The sequence below is a fragment of the Mercenaria mercenaria genome, chromosome 7, assembly GCF_021730395.1.
Source record: "Mercenaria mercenaria strain notata chromosome 7, MADL_Memer_1, whole genome shotgun sequence".
NCBI classification, from domain to species: domain Eukaryota; kingdom Metazoa; phylum Mollusca; class Bivalvia; order Venerida; family Veneridae; genus Mercenaria; species Mercenaria mercenaria.
The window spans coordinates 75,793,423-75,812,009 of record NC_069367.1 but is presented as its reverse complement, the minus strand read 5'-3'; the positions used below and the strand labels follow the sequence as shown (position 1 = coordinate 75,812,009).

General features: G+C 34.5%; 1 protein-coding gene across 4 annotated transcripts in view; it reads left to right on the top strand.

Annotated features, from left to right (window-relative positions):
• The first annotated feature begins 5,928 nt into the window (after positions 1 to 5,928).
• LOC123553892 (solute carrier family 23 member 1-like) overlaps positions 5,929 to 18,587 on the top strand; it is a 61,720-nt gene continuing 49,061 nt past the window's right edge. Inside the window, exon 1 of one of the 4 annotated variants that reach the window (XM_053548690.1) lies at positions 5,929 to 6,009. Coding sequence is in view for 1 of the 4 variants with exons in the window: in XM_053548688.1 (XP_053404663.1) it covers positions 6,301 to 6,351 (51 nt within the window). In the remaining 3 variants the exon portion in view is untranslated. Of the gene's footprint in view, positions 6,010 to 6,081; positions 6,352 to 11,108; positions 11,423 to 18,587 lie in introns of those variants that run through there. The other 3 variants (XM_053548688.1, XM_053548691.1, XM_053548689.1) reach the window with 3 other exon arrangements.

The following is an 18,587-nucleotide window of genomic DNA, read 5'->3' as shown; positions in this document are numbered from 1 at the left end:
ATGCGTTTACTTTCAACATTTCTATCTAAATTGTATTGTAAAAGTGCTTCTTAATATTTTTTCTCTCTACATTCTTCACTAAAACCATTTACTTTGTTTTAATGAATTTTGATTAACATTAAAATACGTACAGGGTTTCTTTTTAAGATGCATTTCAAAATATTTCTTCCCCCTTGAGGTGAGAAATTCAGAAAAGAACTTTACCATGGTATCGGGACCGTTTTCTTTGCACACTTTTAGATTATGACACAATTCTTCAACATCTCGCAATATGTCATTCAAAAAATCTGTTCTAAGTTCTTTGTTCTATTTATGAAACACGCGCTCATATGCATTTTTGTCACGTGATACTGTACATAAATAGAAAGAAAAAGAAACGGGTACGTGATTGGAATACACAATGAACATAAAAATTACTAATATTTCTAAATGAGGCTTTCACCATTATGCGTATAACATGTGCATTTTCCTATATTTGCATCATTACCAATGCGATATTCGAAGGCTTAGAGACTTGCACAAATCCGACAAAAGATCACTGAATTGATTTGACTCTTGATCCGTTGTCGCATGAGATAAGTATTCATCAACTTCGTAATCCGAGAACAAGGCAAACAGTGAAAATCGCAGACTCGGTTTGACTGAGTCTGTTCATCAGCAATAATGAAAAATGCAACACTGCCAACGCCCCCTAGCAACGGCTTAGGCAGTATTCAATCTTCAAATCTAAATGACCCGAAGGACCAGAAAAATAACAACACTAAGATGAAGTTGGGGCGACTTTTTACTACCGCCACACAGCACATAACACCGTTGTGAAGTAAATAAAATCTGAAAGGTAGATCCCTCGGAAGCACCGAGAACAAGGCAAACAGTGAAAATTGCAGACTCGGTTTGATTGAGTCTGTTCATGAGCAGTAATGGAAAATGCAACACTGCCCACGCCCCCTAGCAACAGCTTAGGCAGTATTCAATCTTCAAATCTATATGAGTTGAAATCAATGATCCCGAAGGACTTCTTTATGTCAATTTGAGAGCTTTTACTTGTGCATGTTTTACTTAAGAAAATTATATCCTATTTGTCAATAAATTCAATAAAATCTGAACATGCTCTTTTATGTTGTATTAACACTTTGAATCAAAATCCCTACTTTGCTCTATATCCCAGAGTTTTGTTTCTAAACCCGCTGATCTGATACCCTGTATTTGATCCAGTTGCGACAGGAATTTATCAATGCTATAGAGCCTTTGTAAAACAGCTAAGAATTGATCACTAGCTATCAAAGTCGGCTGGTTTGGTACACATTACTGTGTCATACTTGGTGACCCTTGATTCAATGCTTGCATATATGAAAATCCAGGTGAAACAAAATGTTGACCTTCCTGCGGTGTGTAATATCCCGAGCTATTTCCCTGATATTGTCCTACTGGAGTATTATACTGAAGCTGTGCGGTCGGTGTTTGTACCGGAGTTTGAACAGTAGTTGTCATAGTCATCCGCTTTGGTTCTGGGTCTATATTTTCAGGTGAGAGGTGAACACTTACTCAGTTTTCTTCTTCCCATTAGAAATAACTATATCAGTTTCCAATAGTGTTCAGTCTCCTAACCACTAAAATAATCCTTTACATTGCTTCCACACTAATAAATATATTAAATATATATATACCGCCTCGGTAGCCTAGTGGTAGAGCGTCCGCTTTGAGTGCGGGAGGTCGTGGGTTCGATCCCTGACCGCGTCATACCAAAGACGTAAAAAATGGTACTAGTAGCTTTCTCGCTCGGCGCCCAGCATTAAGAGGATCTTGCTAGGACTGGTTAGCCTGGTGTCAGTATAATGTGACTGGGTGGGGTATCATGCCTCGTGTCTACGGCGTGATATTCCAGTGAGGCAGCACTATAAAGTTGGACATTGTGCTCACTGCTACAAGTAGGCACCGTCGTTTATATGACTGAAAAATTGTTGAAAAAGACGTTAAACCCGAACACACACACACTCCACACTAATATATATTTGTCAGGAAATATGAGCATTCTCAATAGATTGTTTATTTTCTTCCCAGATTTTAAAAATCCGCCATTATAACAAGCATGCGCATTCAGTATATCCCAGTATAGATGAAACACAATAATTTGATTTTATTCCTTTTGTTTATATATATATAAATGTAATGATAAGATCACTTTCGCAGGTACAGCTTTTTCATCATTATGATTTTCACAGTACAAAGAAATTATTGAGTTTTCACTATACCTGTGGTTATCATTATCATTATTGTTATTATTTTTATTCCATACCGGTAATTCAATATTACTATCATTAATGAAAATAATAATAATAATATTATTATCATTATTATTGTTACTATTATCATTATCATTATTATTATCATTATTATTAATGATATTATTATTATCATAACTGTAATTGTTATTTTACATTCACTTAGGGAAAATAAATATCTTTCAACTACACTGCACACATTTTCATTTTTAAGTGCGGACCCCTGCTGTGCTAACTGCCTTCTAACTACTGTTAATAATTGCTGATAAGACTGGAGTTGTTGTTTGGATTTTTGAGTGTGGGTGGGTTGAGGGGTACACTTATATAGTAGTGGATGTTTTTTAGCAGAAAATATTTGCAGATCAAATAAACGCAATAGCCTTGTAAGTACCAGAGACAAAAGCGACTGGTTCCGACCCTTATGGCGTTTTTGTGGCGAAAACAGATACAATTTCCTAAAACAGAATACTGGCTATTGTTTAGTGCTATTGTCCTGCTGATGTTTCTAGATATGTACAAATGTTGCATTCGAATTCAGATTAACTGCATTCATAATGCAAATGTAATGGAAATATTATACAAATCAACCATAATATACAGATAAACACATTAACAAACACGGACGTGCTCAGTTTGATACAGCGTAACAAGAACCTTGAATATCTTATAAGAACCTCTAAATGATTTTGAGTAATGACATACCTTTGCGTGAAGATGAAATTGCTAACAAAACACTAGTAAAATTATACAAAAGTAATGTTTTGTAAATTTCGAATCAATTGGTGAAAGATTGTGGACAGCCGGTGCGCAATGCTAAGAGCCAAATTTTGAAACACAAATGCTTATTTCAAAATGCTATCACAGTATATAGCAAACAAAATCTGTAAAAAGATCCTCTGGAAGCAAAGAATGCAACCAAGAAGAATAATAGCAGACTCGCTTTGATTGAGTCTGTTCATGAGAGGTAATGAAATGTGCAACACCTCTCACGACACCTAGCACCAGTTTAAGCGGAACTCTATTACACCAGATGACTTTCGTTTCTAACCACTCTTATGTGAATCTTGCAGGATGAAATTATCGACTCCGTTAAATTTCTGAAATATTCATACAGTTCTATTCACATATAAATGACAAATGTCTATGTTTAGCACATTAAATGCAACCAAACCCCTCACACCTCAAATCAAGCCTTCCGCAAACGGGTACAATAGTGGAAAGCCCTAGCAAATGGACTGTTTAAACAACAGATACATTGAAATGTGTCCCTGTAATAAAAATCAATATAAAAGTGTAATAAGTATCACAAAAGACATGCAAATTATCAGTACAAACTTCCTTTTTCTTTCTTACTGTGGATATTTCTTGTTTATGCTGGTTGCATTTAAAAGTATATTCTGTGTCACTTCAACTACAATGGCCACCTTTCGAGGGTGCTCCGTAATCGGAAATATATTACTAAATCTCAAACTTAGACATGGTAATTATATCTTGCAGACATATGAATTAACAAGTAAAGTCATTACCATACACAAGCCCAGTCATTATCCTAATCCCACGGTATTTTCTTTTTAATTTGTTTGACACCGTAACTAGCATAAATATACGTTCTCCTATTCTACCAGACTAAAAGTTTCTTTTGGACAGATATTAAAAGATCACACTATGTTACGTTTGAATTTTACTTTAATTTTATTTATAATTGCTGCTGAGCATGTTTTAGGATTTCCTTCGTCCAAACGTTCATTATTTACGGATCACGGATATGGATCTAGACTTCATGCAGGAACGAATGTTGCAAAGGATTTGGAAACGTTACGTGAAGTTTATGGACAATATGGTCCAGGTAAACGCACGTCCACCTCTGAGAAATTCAACCCAGGTACAAACACTGATTTTGGTTATGGTTCAAGACTTTGGACTGGCAAAGATATCGAACAAGTGTGAAATCAGCAAGGATTGTTCGGTGAAACAGGACCAGGAAAACAAAGAGAATATGATGAATCAAATAGAAATGGACTTACGAAGCGCATCACCACTGATTTTGGTTACGGATCAAGGTCGCAGGTGGCAGAAAACACCGCGAAAGATCTAATACTTGGAGATTTGTTTGGAATACACGGTCCCGGGAAACGAAAAGTCCTGGACACTGAAATTAGAGAAAGTCCAAATTATTATTACATATGATGACCTTTATGAGTCAAGATTGCAGGTTGCAAACACATTGCAAAGGCAGCTTCTAAACATAGCCTTTATGTAGTTTATGACAAACGGAAAAGAAGTAATTATGCATTAGAATATTTACAAGCCATGTTGCATAATTGTGACTTTATCAATAAACTTTGTAACATCAAGATTGGATATGGTTCAAGGAGACATTTCGATGAGTAACAGTTTTTTGGTTATCTGCGTAATATGGACAAAGGAAACTGTTAATTAGAAACTTTAAAGGGGTTATACGTGGAAGCTTTGAATTTGACAAGAGGGTACAGATTTCGACTACAGACCGTAAATCAGTTGCAAGGAATGTAGTTACCTCGTGTTTGGTTGATATGGACGGGTCAGTGAAATAAATTTTATCGATCTTTATTCGTGGTGATAATATAGATATATATTTTGAAAATATGCACAACTTTTTGATGTCATCACTTTACATATATACTAGTATTGCTCTGTTGATGAATAATATGAAAAATACGGATAACCGTTTACTATTCTGAACTTAAGCATCAATAATTTCGTCATATGAAGTTCATACCATTCTTGTATGTCAACTTTAACTAACTGACACTTGTGTTAATAATTAGTTGTTTTCCAATCATCACAATAAATAAAGTGTATAATTTTGAACTCTTCTGTCATTCATTGGTTTATAAAGACCGATAATAATTGTTATACTGATATACACTCAAGGACTGTAAAAACGCCTCATCCACATATGGCATTTGTTTCACTGTAAAATGTTTTCTAGTATTTTTATATTCACTTATCATTTCTTATTGAATCTTATCCGATACTTATAGGTTTCTTTTGTGGTACTTGAAGCATGACCGTTCACGCCTGTGCACGTGTAGCTCGTGCTGTTATTCGCGTTACACAAATTCAAAGCGAATTATATGTTATTACATGTTTTGCCAAGTCTATTACAAACTCATGAACAACTTTCCCGACTTTTATTACCTTAAGGGTCTATTCATTTAAGCCAGTATTACATTTTATTCTTCTCAAAAGTAAGCGTTTCTCAAAATCTTTCATCGAAATGCTATTAAGTGAAAATATCAAACACCTACAAATAATATCGGTATCACTGAAATGATACTGGGCAGGTAGCGGCTCTGGGTGTCCGCGTTTGTCTCCACCATGTGAACGTCACCTACGAGTAAAACAATATTCCATTTTCTTATCAAGTGTATCCGAATAAACCTTAAGGAGCGATAGTCTCGCTTCGTTTAGCACTAATAAATTATCACCTTAATACCATTATCTTTATTATGCATATTTAATAAATTTATGCGTAACCAAAATTTACTTGAATCGAAGTTTCCAACTGCATAGATGGGGTGTTTTTAAAGTTCTCGTGTGTATGCATATTTTATTGTGATGCAGATAAAAGTACACTAGTTTAAATTGATTAAATCCTACCGTAGTTTCTGTAAGACACCTAGAGACATTGAGCAGTTTCGTCAGCGGAAAGATTTTATGTATTAATTGATTCAGGATAATTTCGGTATTTGGATTAAATAAATCATATTTAAAGAATTATGTACCTTATATTTTTATGTACTAAAGAAAATCCACTATACGATCGACTAATGGACTTATAAACGGAAGATAGGTGTACAATCAGCCATGTTTAAGTTTAAGAGACACATTACATATGATCGTTGGACTGATCATAACAACAAAATGTCGTTAAATAAGATAGAAAAAATACTTTTTCCGAAAGTACCATTCGGATATTATCTTAAGTAGGGATACGCTATGTCAGAAAATCACCGACCATCTACATTTTTGCCGGATGGCTTCATGCAATCTAAACAAAAGGTGTGCGATACTGACCGCTATTAAGGTATTTAGCAATCGTTCAGTAAACTTATCGAGGTTAGGCCCAATGTTTGAATATAACCTTAACATTTTGAAAAAGATGTGATAGAATAGATCAAGCAAATAGTGCTTTTTATCAAAGTTGGTATAAATAATCTTTCAGTATCTATTTCAATTTAAAAAAGTTTTAATCCCTGCAACTCTTCAAGCACCACTCCCCCTCCTCTCTTCTTCTAAATGTAGTAACTTATGGCGTGCATTACTGTAGAAGCAGATATTTTCGCAAGTTTTCAAATTCGCTGTATTTGAAATTGGAAATAGTCCGCTAGTATGTATATTTTCGCTGAGTGAGGCCATCTTGCTATAATGCTGTTTATATAAAAACCACTTTCGCGAGCTCTCATTTTCCCAAATCCTAAAGTGTATCCATCATTTCTTAATCTCATTCCGAAATGTAAATAGGAAAATGGGCAACTCCTGAAATCGTAAGATATATCAACCAATTAGTTTTTGTTTTCCCAGCATTATGATTATCTGTGACTATCAAATATACCATCGAGAACGTCTTACACAAGCGTGGGATGATTACACTTTTCATATTGCTGTAGTATTTCATTTTAATGCAGTATTTATATATGATACTGCTAAATATGTTGAAAATTGACATTGTCTTAAGGTTACATAATTATTGGAGAGCGACAGGAAATTCAGGAAGAAGCAGAAAAACTGTAGAGATATCTTGTTGCCGGACTAACAATAGCTCTGCAAATTAATTGGCATAATCTACTTTTATGCAAGAATTGCAATCTTTTGGCGTCAGTCATATAAAAGTCAGAAATATATTACTGATGAATAGGCACATTTTCTATCCATTTTACCTTTGAAATTTTAGGATCTGGAATACATGTTACCACGTAAAATTGTTGCGTCGAAGCTATAGAACTACATTCCCATGAAACAAATTGACATCAGAGTAATTTTTGTATTTAGAAGTGAAATAGAGTAACGACAAACTAGTTCCTGGTGACTGGGATAAGACTGTGACTTTAATTTTAAATTATCATTGTTTACAAAATCAAATTTAACGGACGGACTCGAGCTGAGGTATATAGAAACAACAAAGCGCGATATTGCAAAAAAATGTGATAATAAGCATTGTATATGCTAAACTTTTAGTACTAGATATCCTCAGATATGCTATACTTTGGGAACTATCGATATCCTATACTTTGGGTACTAGAGATATCCTATGATATGCTATACTTTGAACGCTAGATATTCTAAGCTTGTAACAGGTAAGAAGAAACTAAGACTATGTCATACCGAAATGCACTGTTCAAAATAAAAATTGTACGTTTATTGAGGACCACTTGATACTTTATTAAAATAAAATTTGCAAGACAAATCAGTATCGTAATCAGAAACACCTTTAAGGTTGCCGGAAACCATTGTTTCAATTATTTCCCTGTAAAGATTATATAAAGACCTGATATCAATATCATTTGATAAAAAGAGAACCCCCCATGTGCACGATACAAATCTGCTTTGTCCAGTGTTATTAATTGGTGTGTTATCCAACGATCGTTCATCGACTGTACCTTGCGATCTCCAGATATGTTAACATGTTTATACTTTTTCTTGCCTTCTCGATCGGTAATATCTTGCAACTAGAATGCCAGTCTACTTTAGGAAATATGTTCAACTATATCATTCATGTGGTATGGCTAGACAAGTCATGATTTTGAGAAAGTCGGGGTTTTTTTATGATACAGGGCAAACCTTAACAGCAGTAAACGCTGCCTGTTTATTCCAGAAAATATATGCTGCCAAACCCTACTTGCAATCTGTTCAATTAACATGTACGAAAGTTGCTGCAAGAGGCAGCAAAAGGAAACCGCGCCAAACAAAGCAGTGTACGTAATACTGATGGAAAAGGAGATGATATAACGATACTTGTGTCTTTGTTGTAGACCCTAGGCAAACAGACAGTCTGATGGGGTTTCATGAATGTTTGAGAGAAAAAACAACATTGCTTTTGTAGTGTGAGCAGGATTTTTATTGTTGTATTTAGTGATCTAATTAATGACTGATCATGACCCATAAAATTATGTGAAATTAACCTTTAAGTTTCGGTATATAGAATGAAATGTATTGTATACACAAAATTGTGCATAAATTCAGACTTATGTAGTTGTTATCCGAAATGACTGAGTTTCAAACTTATCAATACCATTATTCTGATACATCTAATCATGACTGAGAGCTTTATATGATATTTGAAGAAGGACTAAGATGTACGATGAATGAAACGCAACAAACATCATTTTATCCCGCCTAGGGACATAAAACTCACAGTTTAAAAGGAACAAAAAAATTATAACCCAAGAGGGTATTGTTGTTGTATTTTCACCTCCTCCTTATGAGAACAAGAACAGATCCTGAATACGCAGCAATAAATATTGACTAAACAGTTCTCTTTACCACTATATACTGATCAACTGGTATTTTGGAAGGACAGACAGTCAATGTTGTGCAATCAGCCACCTCTCAAGAAAGACCATATTTCTGATATTCTGAGATAATAGAGCAAGAAAACTTTAAAATGTAAGTCACCTTGATTCAAAGGCCATTTTTTTTGCCTTATTGTTAGGTGACATTTGTAAAAGGTTTTACTATGATTATGCATATCAAACATTAAACATAAATACTTAACTTAAAAAAAGATAATCAAAGTACAAAACTAAAAATATAAGACACTGTTTATGGCGTACGTACTGTGTTATAAGTTATAGCGTGGATTACCGGAAAAAGAATGGACATAGTCATGCTTACATTAAGATGACAGAACCTTGTACACAGAAACGATAACGACATATTATCAACACGATACTGCATACCACAATCTTTAGCAAATGCACAACAATCCTTGACAAATGCTTATGTGGCTTTGTATAAAGCTTACTTATATACAGTACCAATAGAAGCAACACAATGGAAAGGTTTAAAAATGAGCATAAATTAACTTTACATAGAAGTATCTGGCATTGCGGTTGGAATGAAATGCCTGTACCCCCTACCATATGAAATAAATGTGGCAAATAACATAGCCTACAATATAACAAATCAATATTTAAATAAAATAGAAAATAAAATTATTACACACGAAAAAGGTAACATTCTTTCTGGCTGATTCATCAAACTGAAAACGAAAGGAATTTTCAAAGTGATGTCCAACACAAATTGCTTTCTTTTCTGCTCTTCTTTTTTTTTAGTGAAACTTTACTCGTTTGTGTTGTTTAATCTGATGCCATTATTATGGGCCAGATCAGACATTAAAAATACGAAATTTTGTAAATCGAAAGGGAAAAAATCGTCATTGACTCCACACTGCACTCACAAAAAGCCATCACAAATACTCCTCGTCTGTGGGCGCGGAGAATGATGCCGTGCTTTATAGCAAGACCCAGATTTACAGACGAACCATGCAAGTCGCACTTGTTTGGACCAGTGCGATATATCGAGAAACCTGCCACCCATATGACAATGTTTGAGGCAACAAAGCAATATTAAGATCCGAGTGAATGCAGAATCTATAAAACAGAATTATTTTGGCAATAAATGATACGACTGTAGTGTAGTGTAAGGGAGATAATCAGATCAGTGGGAATTGCTTTAATAAATCGATAATAAAGAAGAAGAGAATACTCGACATTTCTCGTTGAAAGCTGAGCTTGGCTGTTTTATATCGACACAGTTCTGGTGAAATGGCGGGTCTCCAGTTTTGAATGGTCGTGGAAAGCTCGTGGGCCCCCCTCCAGGTATTATTGCAAGCACAGGCTGGCAGTAAGCGGAAAGTTCTTTGAACCCGACAGCATATCTTATAAGAATGTAAATTGTTCGCGAAATGAGGGATACTTTTATTTTAAAATTCCGAAGTCACTTTTTTAAAGTTTTAACATTAACTTTGAAAGAAAAATCTGATTTTCACAGAGTTGGGAACAGTAACATAACACATTGCCAGCATTAGGATAGGAGTCTGTGAACACTGCCAAACAAACGTAGAATAATCCTATATAATATTCAGAGAACGTAGACTACTTTGTGTGTGTCTTAAATAAATGAGTTCCCTAGGAGAACATTACTAAGGAATGACTGCATGTAATGTAGCCCTAAAGAGACGGAGAAAAATCTTCTGAATCAGTATTTTGCTATCGGGGCGTTTAAATGTTTGTTAAATATCAAGTTAAATGTTCAACATTATAAAAATAAAAAATGATACTCGGAAATCTTAAGGTTTAGTCTATTCTAAACAAACAAAAAATGATTATATTACCAAAAATAGAATTTTGCGCTATAATTATGTACCATATTATGTTTCGACGTGGAAGGCGGTAATTGTACTTTTGAAATTAAAAGTTACCTGTGAATACCGTTATCAGGTTTGCATCGTGTCATATTGGTCAGTCAGATATCTATAGGTTTTAACTGGTTGGCCATCATCATCATCATCAGTAATCGACTAACCCTAGTAGAGATACTCCCGATTTGAAGATCATGATTGTTTATAACCATTCTCGCTTTTATTTGTACCACACTAAAATTTAACTTAAATATCGACAGTTGATGTGTAAAGTTGACATCAAAGCGTGCATAAAAATCTAATTAACAAGTTTAACTGTTCCCTCTAAAATCAATAGACCGTTATAGCTAGTTTCATTTTGTATCCAGTGAAGTCTAACTTTACATTCGCAATTCTTTAATGAAAACATAAAGTTCGTTCATATTGCCATACTCGTAATAGTGTTGGATGCACTTGTGTGAAATTCAGTGACAATTAGGTTATACTGAAATGGCAATGAACTGAAACGGGGTCATTGCACGCAAATGTTTACATTTTTACCTTTTAAATAAACATTTCACTTGTTCATAATCGTTTGTATACGCTATTTAAGGTGACTAATTTTCATATTTGTATCTGTTCAGTGAAGTTGTTCAGAGTTAAGGCAATAAAATACTTATAAAACATAACTGAGAGGTATAAATCGTTGGTGAAAAGCATATGTTATACATCCAAGAATAAGGAATATACCACTCAGGTAAGTTATTTTCCAGATTTTTTTTTATCTTTTAAAGATATGAAGCAACGTTCTGCATCTTTTTGACATCCAGAGGGAAACATTTCTCTAGTTCTCTTGCTTTAAAAGATATAGTTTTAAAGATAGTTGTTAACGTTAACGTTTAAAACATGAAGCTACATACAAGTCCCTAGTTGATTTACTTATACAGACAATTAACGAAATACATATAGTAGTAGTGTTTCGCTTTTAAATACGTTAAGCGACTTAAGACATTCCGCCTGTTTTATACATTTTGAAACATGAATCAACGTTCTGCAGCTTTAAAAGACGTCAAGAGATATACATCTCGTTTTTCAATACCTGCAGCGATATATATTTTTCTATTTCTTTACATTTTAAAGACATGACGCGTCATAAATTTATCTACATTTGTAGTTCTTTTGTTTTTGAAGTAAAACGTAACAACATAATTTTCTCTAATTCTCTAGCTTTTAAAGAAAATAAGCGACAACATACACCTTGTTTTCCTTTAAAGAAATGAAGCGACACCACCCTTCTCTGGTTCTGTATTTTTAAAGACAATAGGTGACACAAATTTATCTAGTTTATATATTTTTAAACTTCTTTAGCTTTCATGCAGCAACATATATTGTATCTAGCTGACAATAAACGACGTACATTTCTCTAGTTCTGTAGCTTTTAAAAATGTTAAGAGACATTCATTTTGCTAGTTGTTTTGCGTTGTAAGACATGAAGTGACATGTATTTCTCCTGTTTGTTTGTTTTTTACTTTAAAGACATGAAGCAACGTTCTGCTCCTTTCAAAAGACATTTTTCTTCTTGTTGCTCTCGTTTTCAGTGCACGAAGCGACATACATTTTTCCTTACGCGGTACCCGATTGTTGTTTTTTTCCTGCTTATGTGTGTGTGTGTGTGTGTGTGTGTGTGTGTGTGTGCGTGTTTATCACGGGTGGTGCCCAACAGTTATGTTTTTTCTTGCTTGTCTGATTGTTTATCTGTGTATGTTAATTGTGCGTGCGTGCGTGCGTGTTTGTCTTTTGTGCGTGCGTGTCTGTGGCGTTGTAGGAATACTAAGTTTTAGGAATGTGGCTTTCCCTGTAAATATTCCTCCTTGCTCCCCCTTCACCCAAACATCCAACCCTTTTATCTGCCCCTTACCACCAACCCCTATTTTCTGTATTTTGCATATATTCATGATGTACTTGTTGGATTTTTAAAGCAACCCGTCTACAATATTTTTCCGTTACAGCTTCTTTTGTTGTGGACCTACTTTGCGATGCACGGCTCTATGGCTGCGTTTTGGGTACCCTGTGCTTCCGGGAAATCTGCCCTTACCTTTTATCTTTTTTTATTCTGCGTTAACGCCTAATATCCAATAACAATTGTTAAGAGACTCAAAATATACTTCATTTTGACCATTTCAATATTATATTTTGCATTTAAAAGTTTTAAGGCAAAGTATTTCCCAGTGTGTATTTAAACATAATTATGGAGTTTTTACCTCGCTGCTTTACAACACCTTTAAATATTTCCTGAAGTTCATTCCTCCTGTATTTCCAAAAATAATTCTATTGTTGCTTTGAACTTTCCCTTACATGTCAAGAATTAAAACTCAACAAAACACAATTAACCTCATTTTAATTCCATTTAAAATGTGGCCGCGTATTTTTTACAATACTTTTCATATACTGGTTTCCATGTGTTGCACGTGACTGCTCTCATTCACGTAAAAAACGGGGTCAGGGGTGCTTAACCCAAAGGTCCCTTAAGTCATAAGGTGGTTGTAACGTCAGCTTTCCTTGCTCGTAGGGATTTTTTTATTAACTCAATCTTCTCGTAAGGATACTGGATATCTTAAATAATGCCGTATCTTAAGGTAAAAAATATGTGCTTTATCTATATCGTAAATAGATGTTCATCAAAACATTTTCTTCAAAATTCCAAGGTGGATAGAATGCTGAATATGTTCAGTCAATATTGTATAAATTGATACTTTGCATGTTAGCTATATAATACTGATACTTTCTTCCGTCTTACGTCATATATTTTGTTGTGTGATTAACGCATCTATTTCGGACATCTACTTACGAGGACATGTTTGAAGAAATATCAGATTTCGAAGTTTCATTCATTCAATTAAGATGTTCTACTTTTAATGTAATTGATTAGCTAGTTCAGTGATTGATAAAACATTGCTGCTACATATTCATATCTGAAACACTGCCACATCATTCTGTGGGTTGCCAAATGTACCATTAAAACTGAACTTTTACTAACTGAACTTTACTTTATAGACATTATACTGTAGTAAGCTACTGTGAAATCAACAGTGTCATTCTTTTCTAGTTACGTTTACTGCACGATTAACAAATTTAAAAGTGGAACTTCATCTTTATCTTTAGTTAGTAAGATTAAATTTGCCAAATGCAGATTTTGGTACTCTTAGTCCTACAGCATAGTAGATATTTCACATAATAACTTCTACTGTAGACGCGCACTTTTATCTTACCTCAAATGTAGATTTATATCCACTATTACAAAAAGTGGATGACAGGATTACATAATTTGATATCCTTTCATGACTCTTTCATGATTCAGACACGTCAGTAAAGCAATTTTAGTAATCATCAAGTTTAGCGGTCAAAAAAAATGTTTACTGTATTAAAGTATTAGATGCATTTGCATCATAATCTAAACACTGCATCTACAATACAATGGTCAGATGAAACTGCTTTTAAATGTAAATAACGAAATGAATAGGTAAAGTAAGTCTTTTTTGCCTTTTTACTTACTTGGATCTCCGCGAGCTGCGTGATTTTATGTATATATAATATACCTTACAATGCATCAAGTGATTCAGAATGATTTCTCAAAGTTTCTATACAGGTGCGTAGCATGATGCCCTCGCAGGGGTGCGTACTACAATATAATAACATTTTGCTTAAGATGTTTATTTATGATTGTGCGTGGCAACAGAGCATCCTTTGAAATCAGTTGCAAAAATGTACAAGAAAAAATTTTTTTTGTGCATTGCATTAAGATGAAATATTTCATAATGAGCTAATGCTTTTTTTATTTTTTTGTTTTGGAAACCAGGGGCGGTTAATAATTGGCGCTTTTTTATTAAGAAATATACGGTTCAGAGTATGGCCGTTATAATCACACGGACGTTATTTTAGGACATGTATCCTAATACGACGCTTAGAATTATTTAGGAATGCTTCCTGCACTTCTGTCATGAAATATTTTAATATTCTAGTGCGTAGCAACTCAGTGGTGCGCATTAAAGTATCCTATTTTGAAAAAAGAATTTCAATGAAAAAATTATGTTGTTTCTTTTGTTTTACTTTTAAAATGTTTATGTACATTTTATTTAAATGTTGGATTGATATTAAATTGTGTCGGTGCGACGTTAAACCCAACAAAATAAATAAAATAAAATGGATTGATATTAAGTTTTAAAATTCAGTGGCGGATAATGATGAATCACCCGGTTTAGGGTTTTATAGTAACAACGCGGGCGGTGTGTCTATGTATAATTATAATGTACCTAATGATTCAGGAAAGCTTCTTTACCTACAACTCTGGTATAATAAATAAATATATTCAGGTGCGTATCATCTCAGGGTTGCACATTAAAATGTAATATAATTTAAGCCAGACTGCTGTCTTAATATATGCTACATATAGCACAAGTTTCAACTGATTTTCTTTGATAGCGTTATCGAGCGTATTTGAGAAAAACGATAACATACGGTTATGAATATTATGCTGCGAGGCACCTACTCAACCCTACTCCACTCCGTCGTGAGAAGGGGTAGTATAAAAAAACCACGTTTCAACACCAGTTACCTTCTTCTGACGCACCGACACCCATTTCCCAAAATTTATTGCCGAAAAAAAAATCATTGATCAAAATTATTTAACGCACGGAATAATTATACATCCTACACCTCAATACATTTGAAATACGGTAATACCTCGATTTTCCGAATATTTAATAATGTCGTCTATACATTTCCTTTATCATCGTTTCGTGAATTTAGATTTTATATTTCAGCCTAAACATCTGTCACAAGACTTTTGTCTCTGTATCATTATTTACTTTATCGTTTCCAAGAATGTAGTGATACATTTCACGGAAATTGTAGGTTTTGAAAAGAAATGTTCGTTCATGGCAAGGACGATTGTGATATTACAAATATGCACCAGATGGCAAACAATAACTTATAGTAATTACCTTAGTCTATAAATCAATATAATGCTTACAACATTTTCCTATTAACTGCAATATTTAAAAGAGAATTTACCGTAAATTGTTTTGAAGAATGAAATGATAATCTGTCGAAATAGCTTCATCATTTTGTCTGTTTTGAAACTGAGCATAAGTCAAAGTTTGTCCTCAGCAGTCCGATCGGTTCTTAGGCATTTTAGAGTATTTACTGCAAGGTGATTTGCATATGTTCCGTTGTAACAGCTATGCACACATACATGTGACATGTGTACTTTATTTAAGAATAGAATGCTATTTTCATTAGAACTTCTCGCCGATTCATAAATCGCGCTAGCGATTCTTGGATGATTAGCAAGAAGCCTTTCAGTGTGCTTCATACCTGTATAAACGCACAAACATAGCATTCAATTCTTATATTTACAGTTTACGATAGCTTACTACAAAAATTATTGATTTGTTTTTTAGGTGTACTAGTATCAGGAATTCAAAATAAATGTCAATATATCGATCTTCCGTCATCTTATAACAGAACAGTCAAAAAAGACCCACCCGCGTTCAACAATAATTCGCTTTCCGGTAAAAATACAGTTCCTTTTCTCCAGTGAAAATTCATACGTCGTGTCGATTCAATTGTCGTCTTTGATGTTAGAAAAACTATTAACAGCTAAAATTAAATGTTCTTTTTGAAAATGTTGGCGAATTTTTTGAACGATATTTTTTGTGAAGGACTTCAGAATACGCGTGCGATCTCGCGAAAAGGGCCATCATTGACTTTTTTACTCCAATGTTGTTTATATGAAAATTAACGTTCTTGTCTTTTCATATAAAATATATAGTGAATGCAAATTTTGTATACAATAATTAAGTTTAAAAAATAACTCATGTTGCTTAATGTGCGTATTATGGTATACAGCATCGGAACGGTATTCCGGATCCCTGGGTTCGAGTCCCGGTCTGGTTGCATATTTTGCTCACCCTGTGACATGTAAATAACAAATTTCGTTCTGAATAAATAGACAGCCTAGTCCAAGTCCTTCAAAAATGCCAGACCCCATCCCGACCCCGATTTGTAACGTTTATCAATTTATATAAACCTTCCTTTACATTCCTTGCCGTTTGTGAATATTTTTTCCTACTGAAGTAACATAGTTTTGGTAAGAAAAGTCTCCAGTAGCTACCCTTTCTATTTGTTTGCACAAAAATTTTCACGGGGGATGGGGGCTCCCCGGACCCCGCCGGAAGAGTGGATAATTCCTCCCCCACTATCCCCTTGAGTAACAACTAAATTGATCACGCTACGCCCCTGTATGCAGACCAAATCTTGGTAAAGATATAAGCTTTCAAAAGCCCAAGCCGCACTGGACTCCTTTTTAGCTATTGTGACACCGTCGTGTGTCGTCCGTCGTGCGCCATGCGTCAAAATTTGCCTTGTGAACACTCTAGAGGCTACAGTTGTGACCCAGTCTTTATTAAACTTGGTCAGAATGATTGTTTTGATGATTTGTAGGTAAAGGTTAAATCCGAATTATGTGGGGACAAAAACTAGGTCACCCGGTCAAATCAAAGGAAAAGGTGAACAGTTAGAAGCCACAGTTGTAACTCAATCTTTATGAAACTTAGTCAGAATGTTTTTCTTGACAATCACCGGGTCATGTGGGGTCAAAAACTAGGTTAGTAGGCCAGATCAAAGGAAAGTCTTGTTAACACTCTAGAGACCAGAATTTAAGTTTCAAATTCATGAGAAATGATCAGAATATTTGTCTTCATGACTATTGGTAAAGTTCGAATCTGTGTCATGTGGGGTCAAAAACTAGGTCACCCGGTCAAAGCAAGGGAAGACTTGTGAACACTTTCAAGGCCTCTTCATTGCGTTCAAGTAATCTGTAAGAGAACGTATAAAGTTTAATACGATTTTGATAACTAGAAATGTGTTTGTCCTATAAATTGTTCTGTTTACATAACTAAGCCATAACTTATTTATAAATAATAACATACCTTGATTATGCATTTAATATGTCCTGTATGGGCATATCGTAACAAGAAAATATGTATTGGTTTTTTTTTCTATTCATTACCCAAAGACTATTTATAAAAAATACAAAGGTTTTCACTAGAATGCGGTTAAATGTCTGATATATTTTGACTGGGTACAACATATTTATCCATAGCATTTTACGTTCTTTGGTAAATTCTAAACATTTAAATGTATTTTAGATAAACAGGATGGTGTCATAAAAATAATCCCATATATCAAAACTGATTAATCAAGCTGAAATTTTGATCATCAACAATACATAGTACTTAGCGCAGGCTGAATTTCAAACTTTTGTAAGCAACAGGCAAAATAAGAAGCGGCTGGTCAGCTGTTTTGATGATGGTGGCAAGTGTCTTTAACAATTAGAAACAAATCACGATACTGTATTTTTGAGAGGATCGCAACACGCCCATCTCTCGAAGAAGGTCACAGCTCTAGGTTCTATTCCATTGCTGTGTTTCCATGGGAGAGGCACTTATCAAGATTGCCTCATTCGGTCCACCTGTAAATGGGTACCAGCAAAGTGCTTGGTGTTAGGTATATTGGTTTTAACAATTCTTAAAATAAGATTTCTCAAAAGCTCTAACGAGGTTACCTCAGTTGTTTCATAAAGCGATGATAAATAAAATTTATCTTTACCTTTTATCTCCAACTTACTCTCTATGGAGGTCGCTACTCCTCTATCTCTCTAAGGCGATTGCAACTCGTCCGTTTCTCTGTAGAGATCGCAACTCCTCCATACCTCAAAGTAGATTGCAACACGTCCATTTCTGTAAGTTGATCAAAACTCGTCTATATCTGTATTTAGGTCAATACTTGTCCATATCTCTATGGAGATCGCAACTCATTCATCTCTCCAAGGCGATTCTCAAGTCAATCGTCTTTTAACGGAG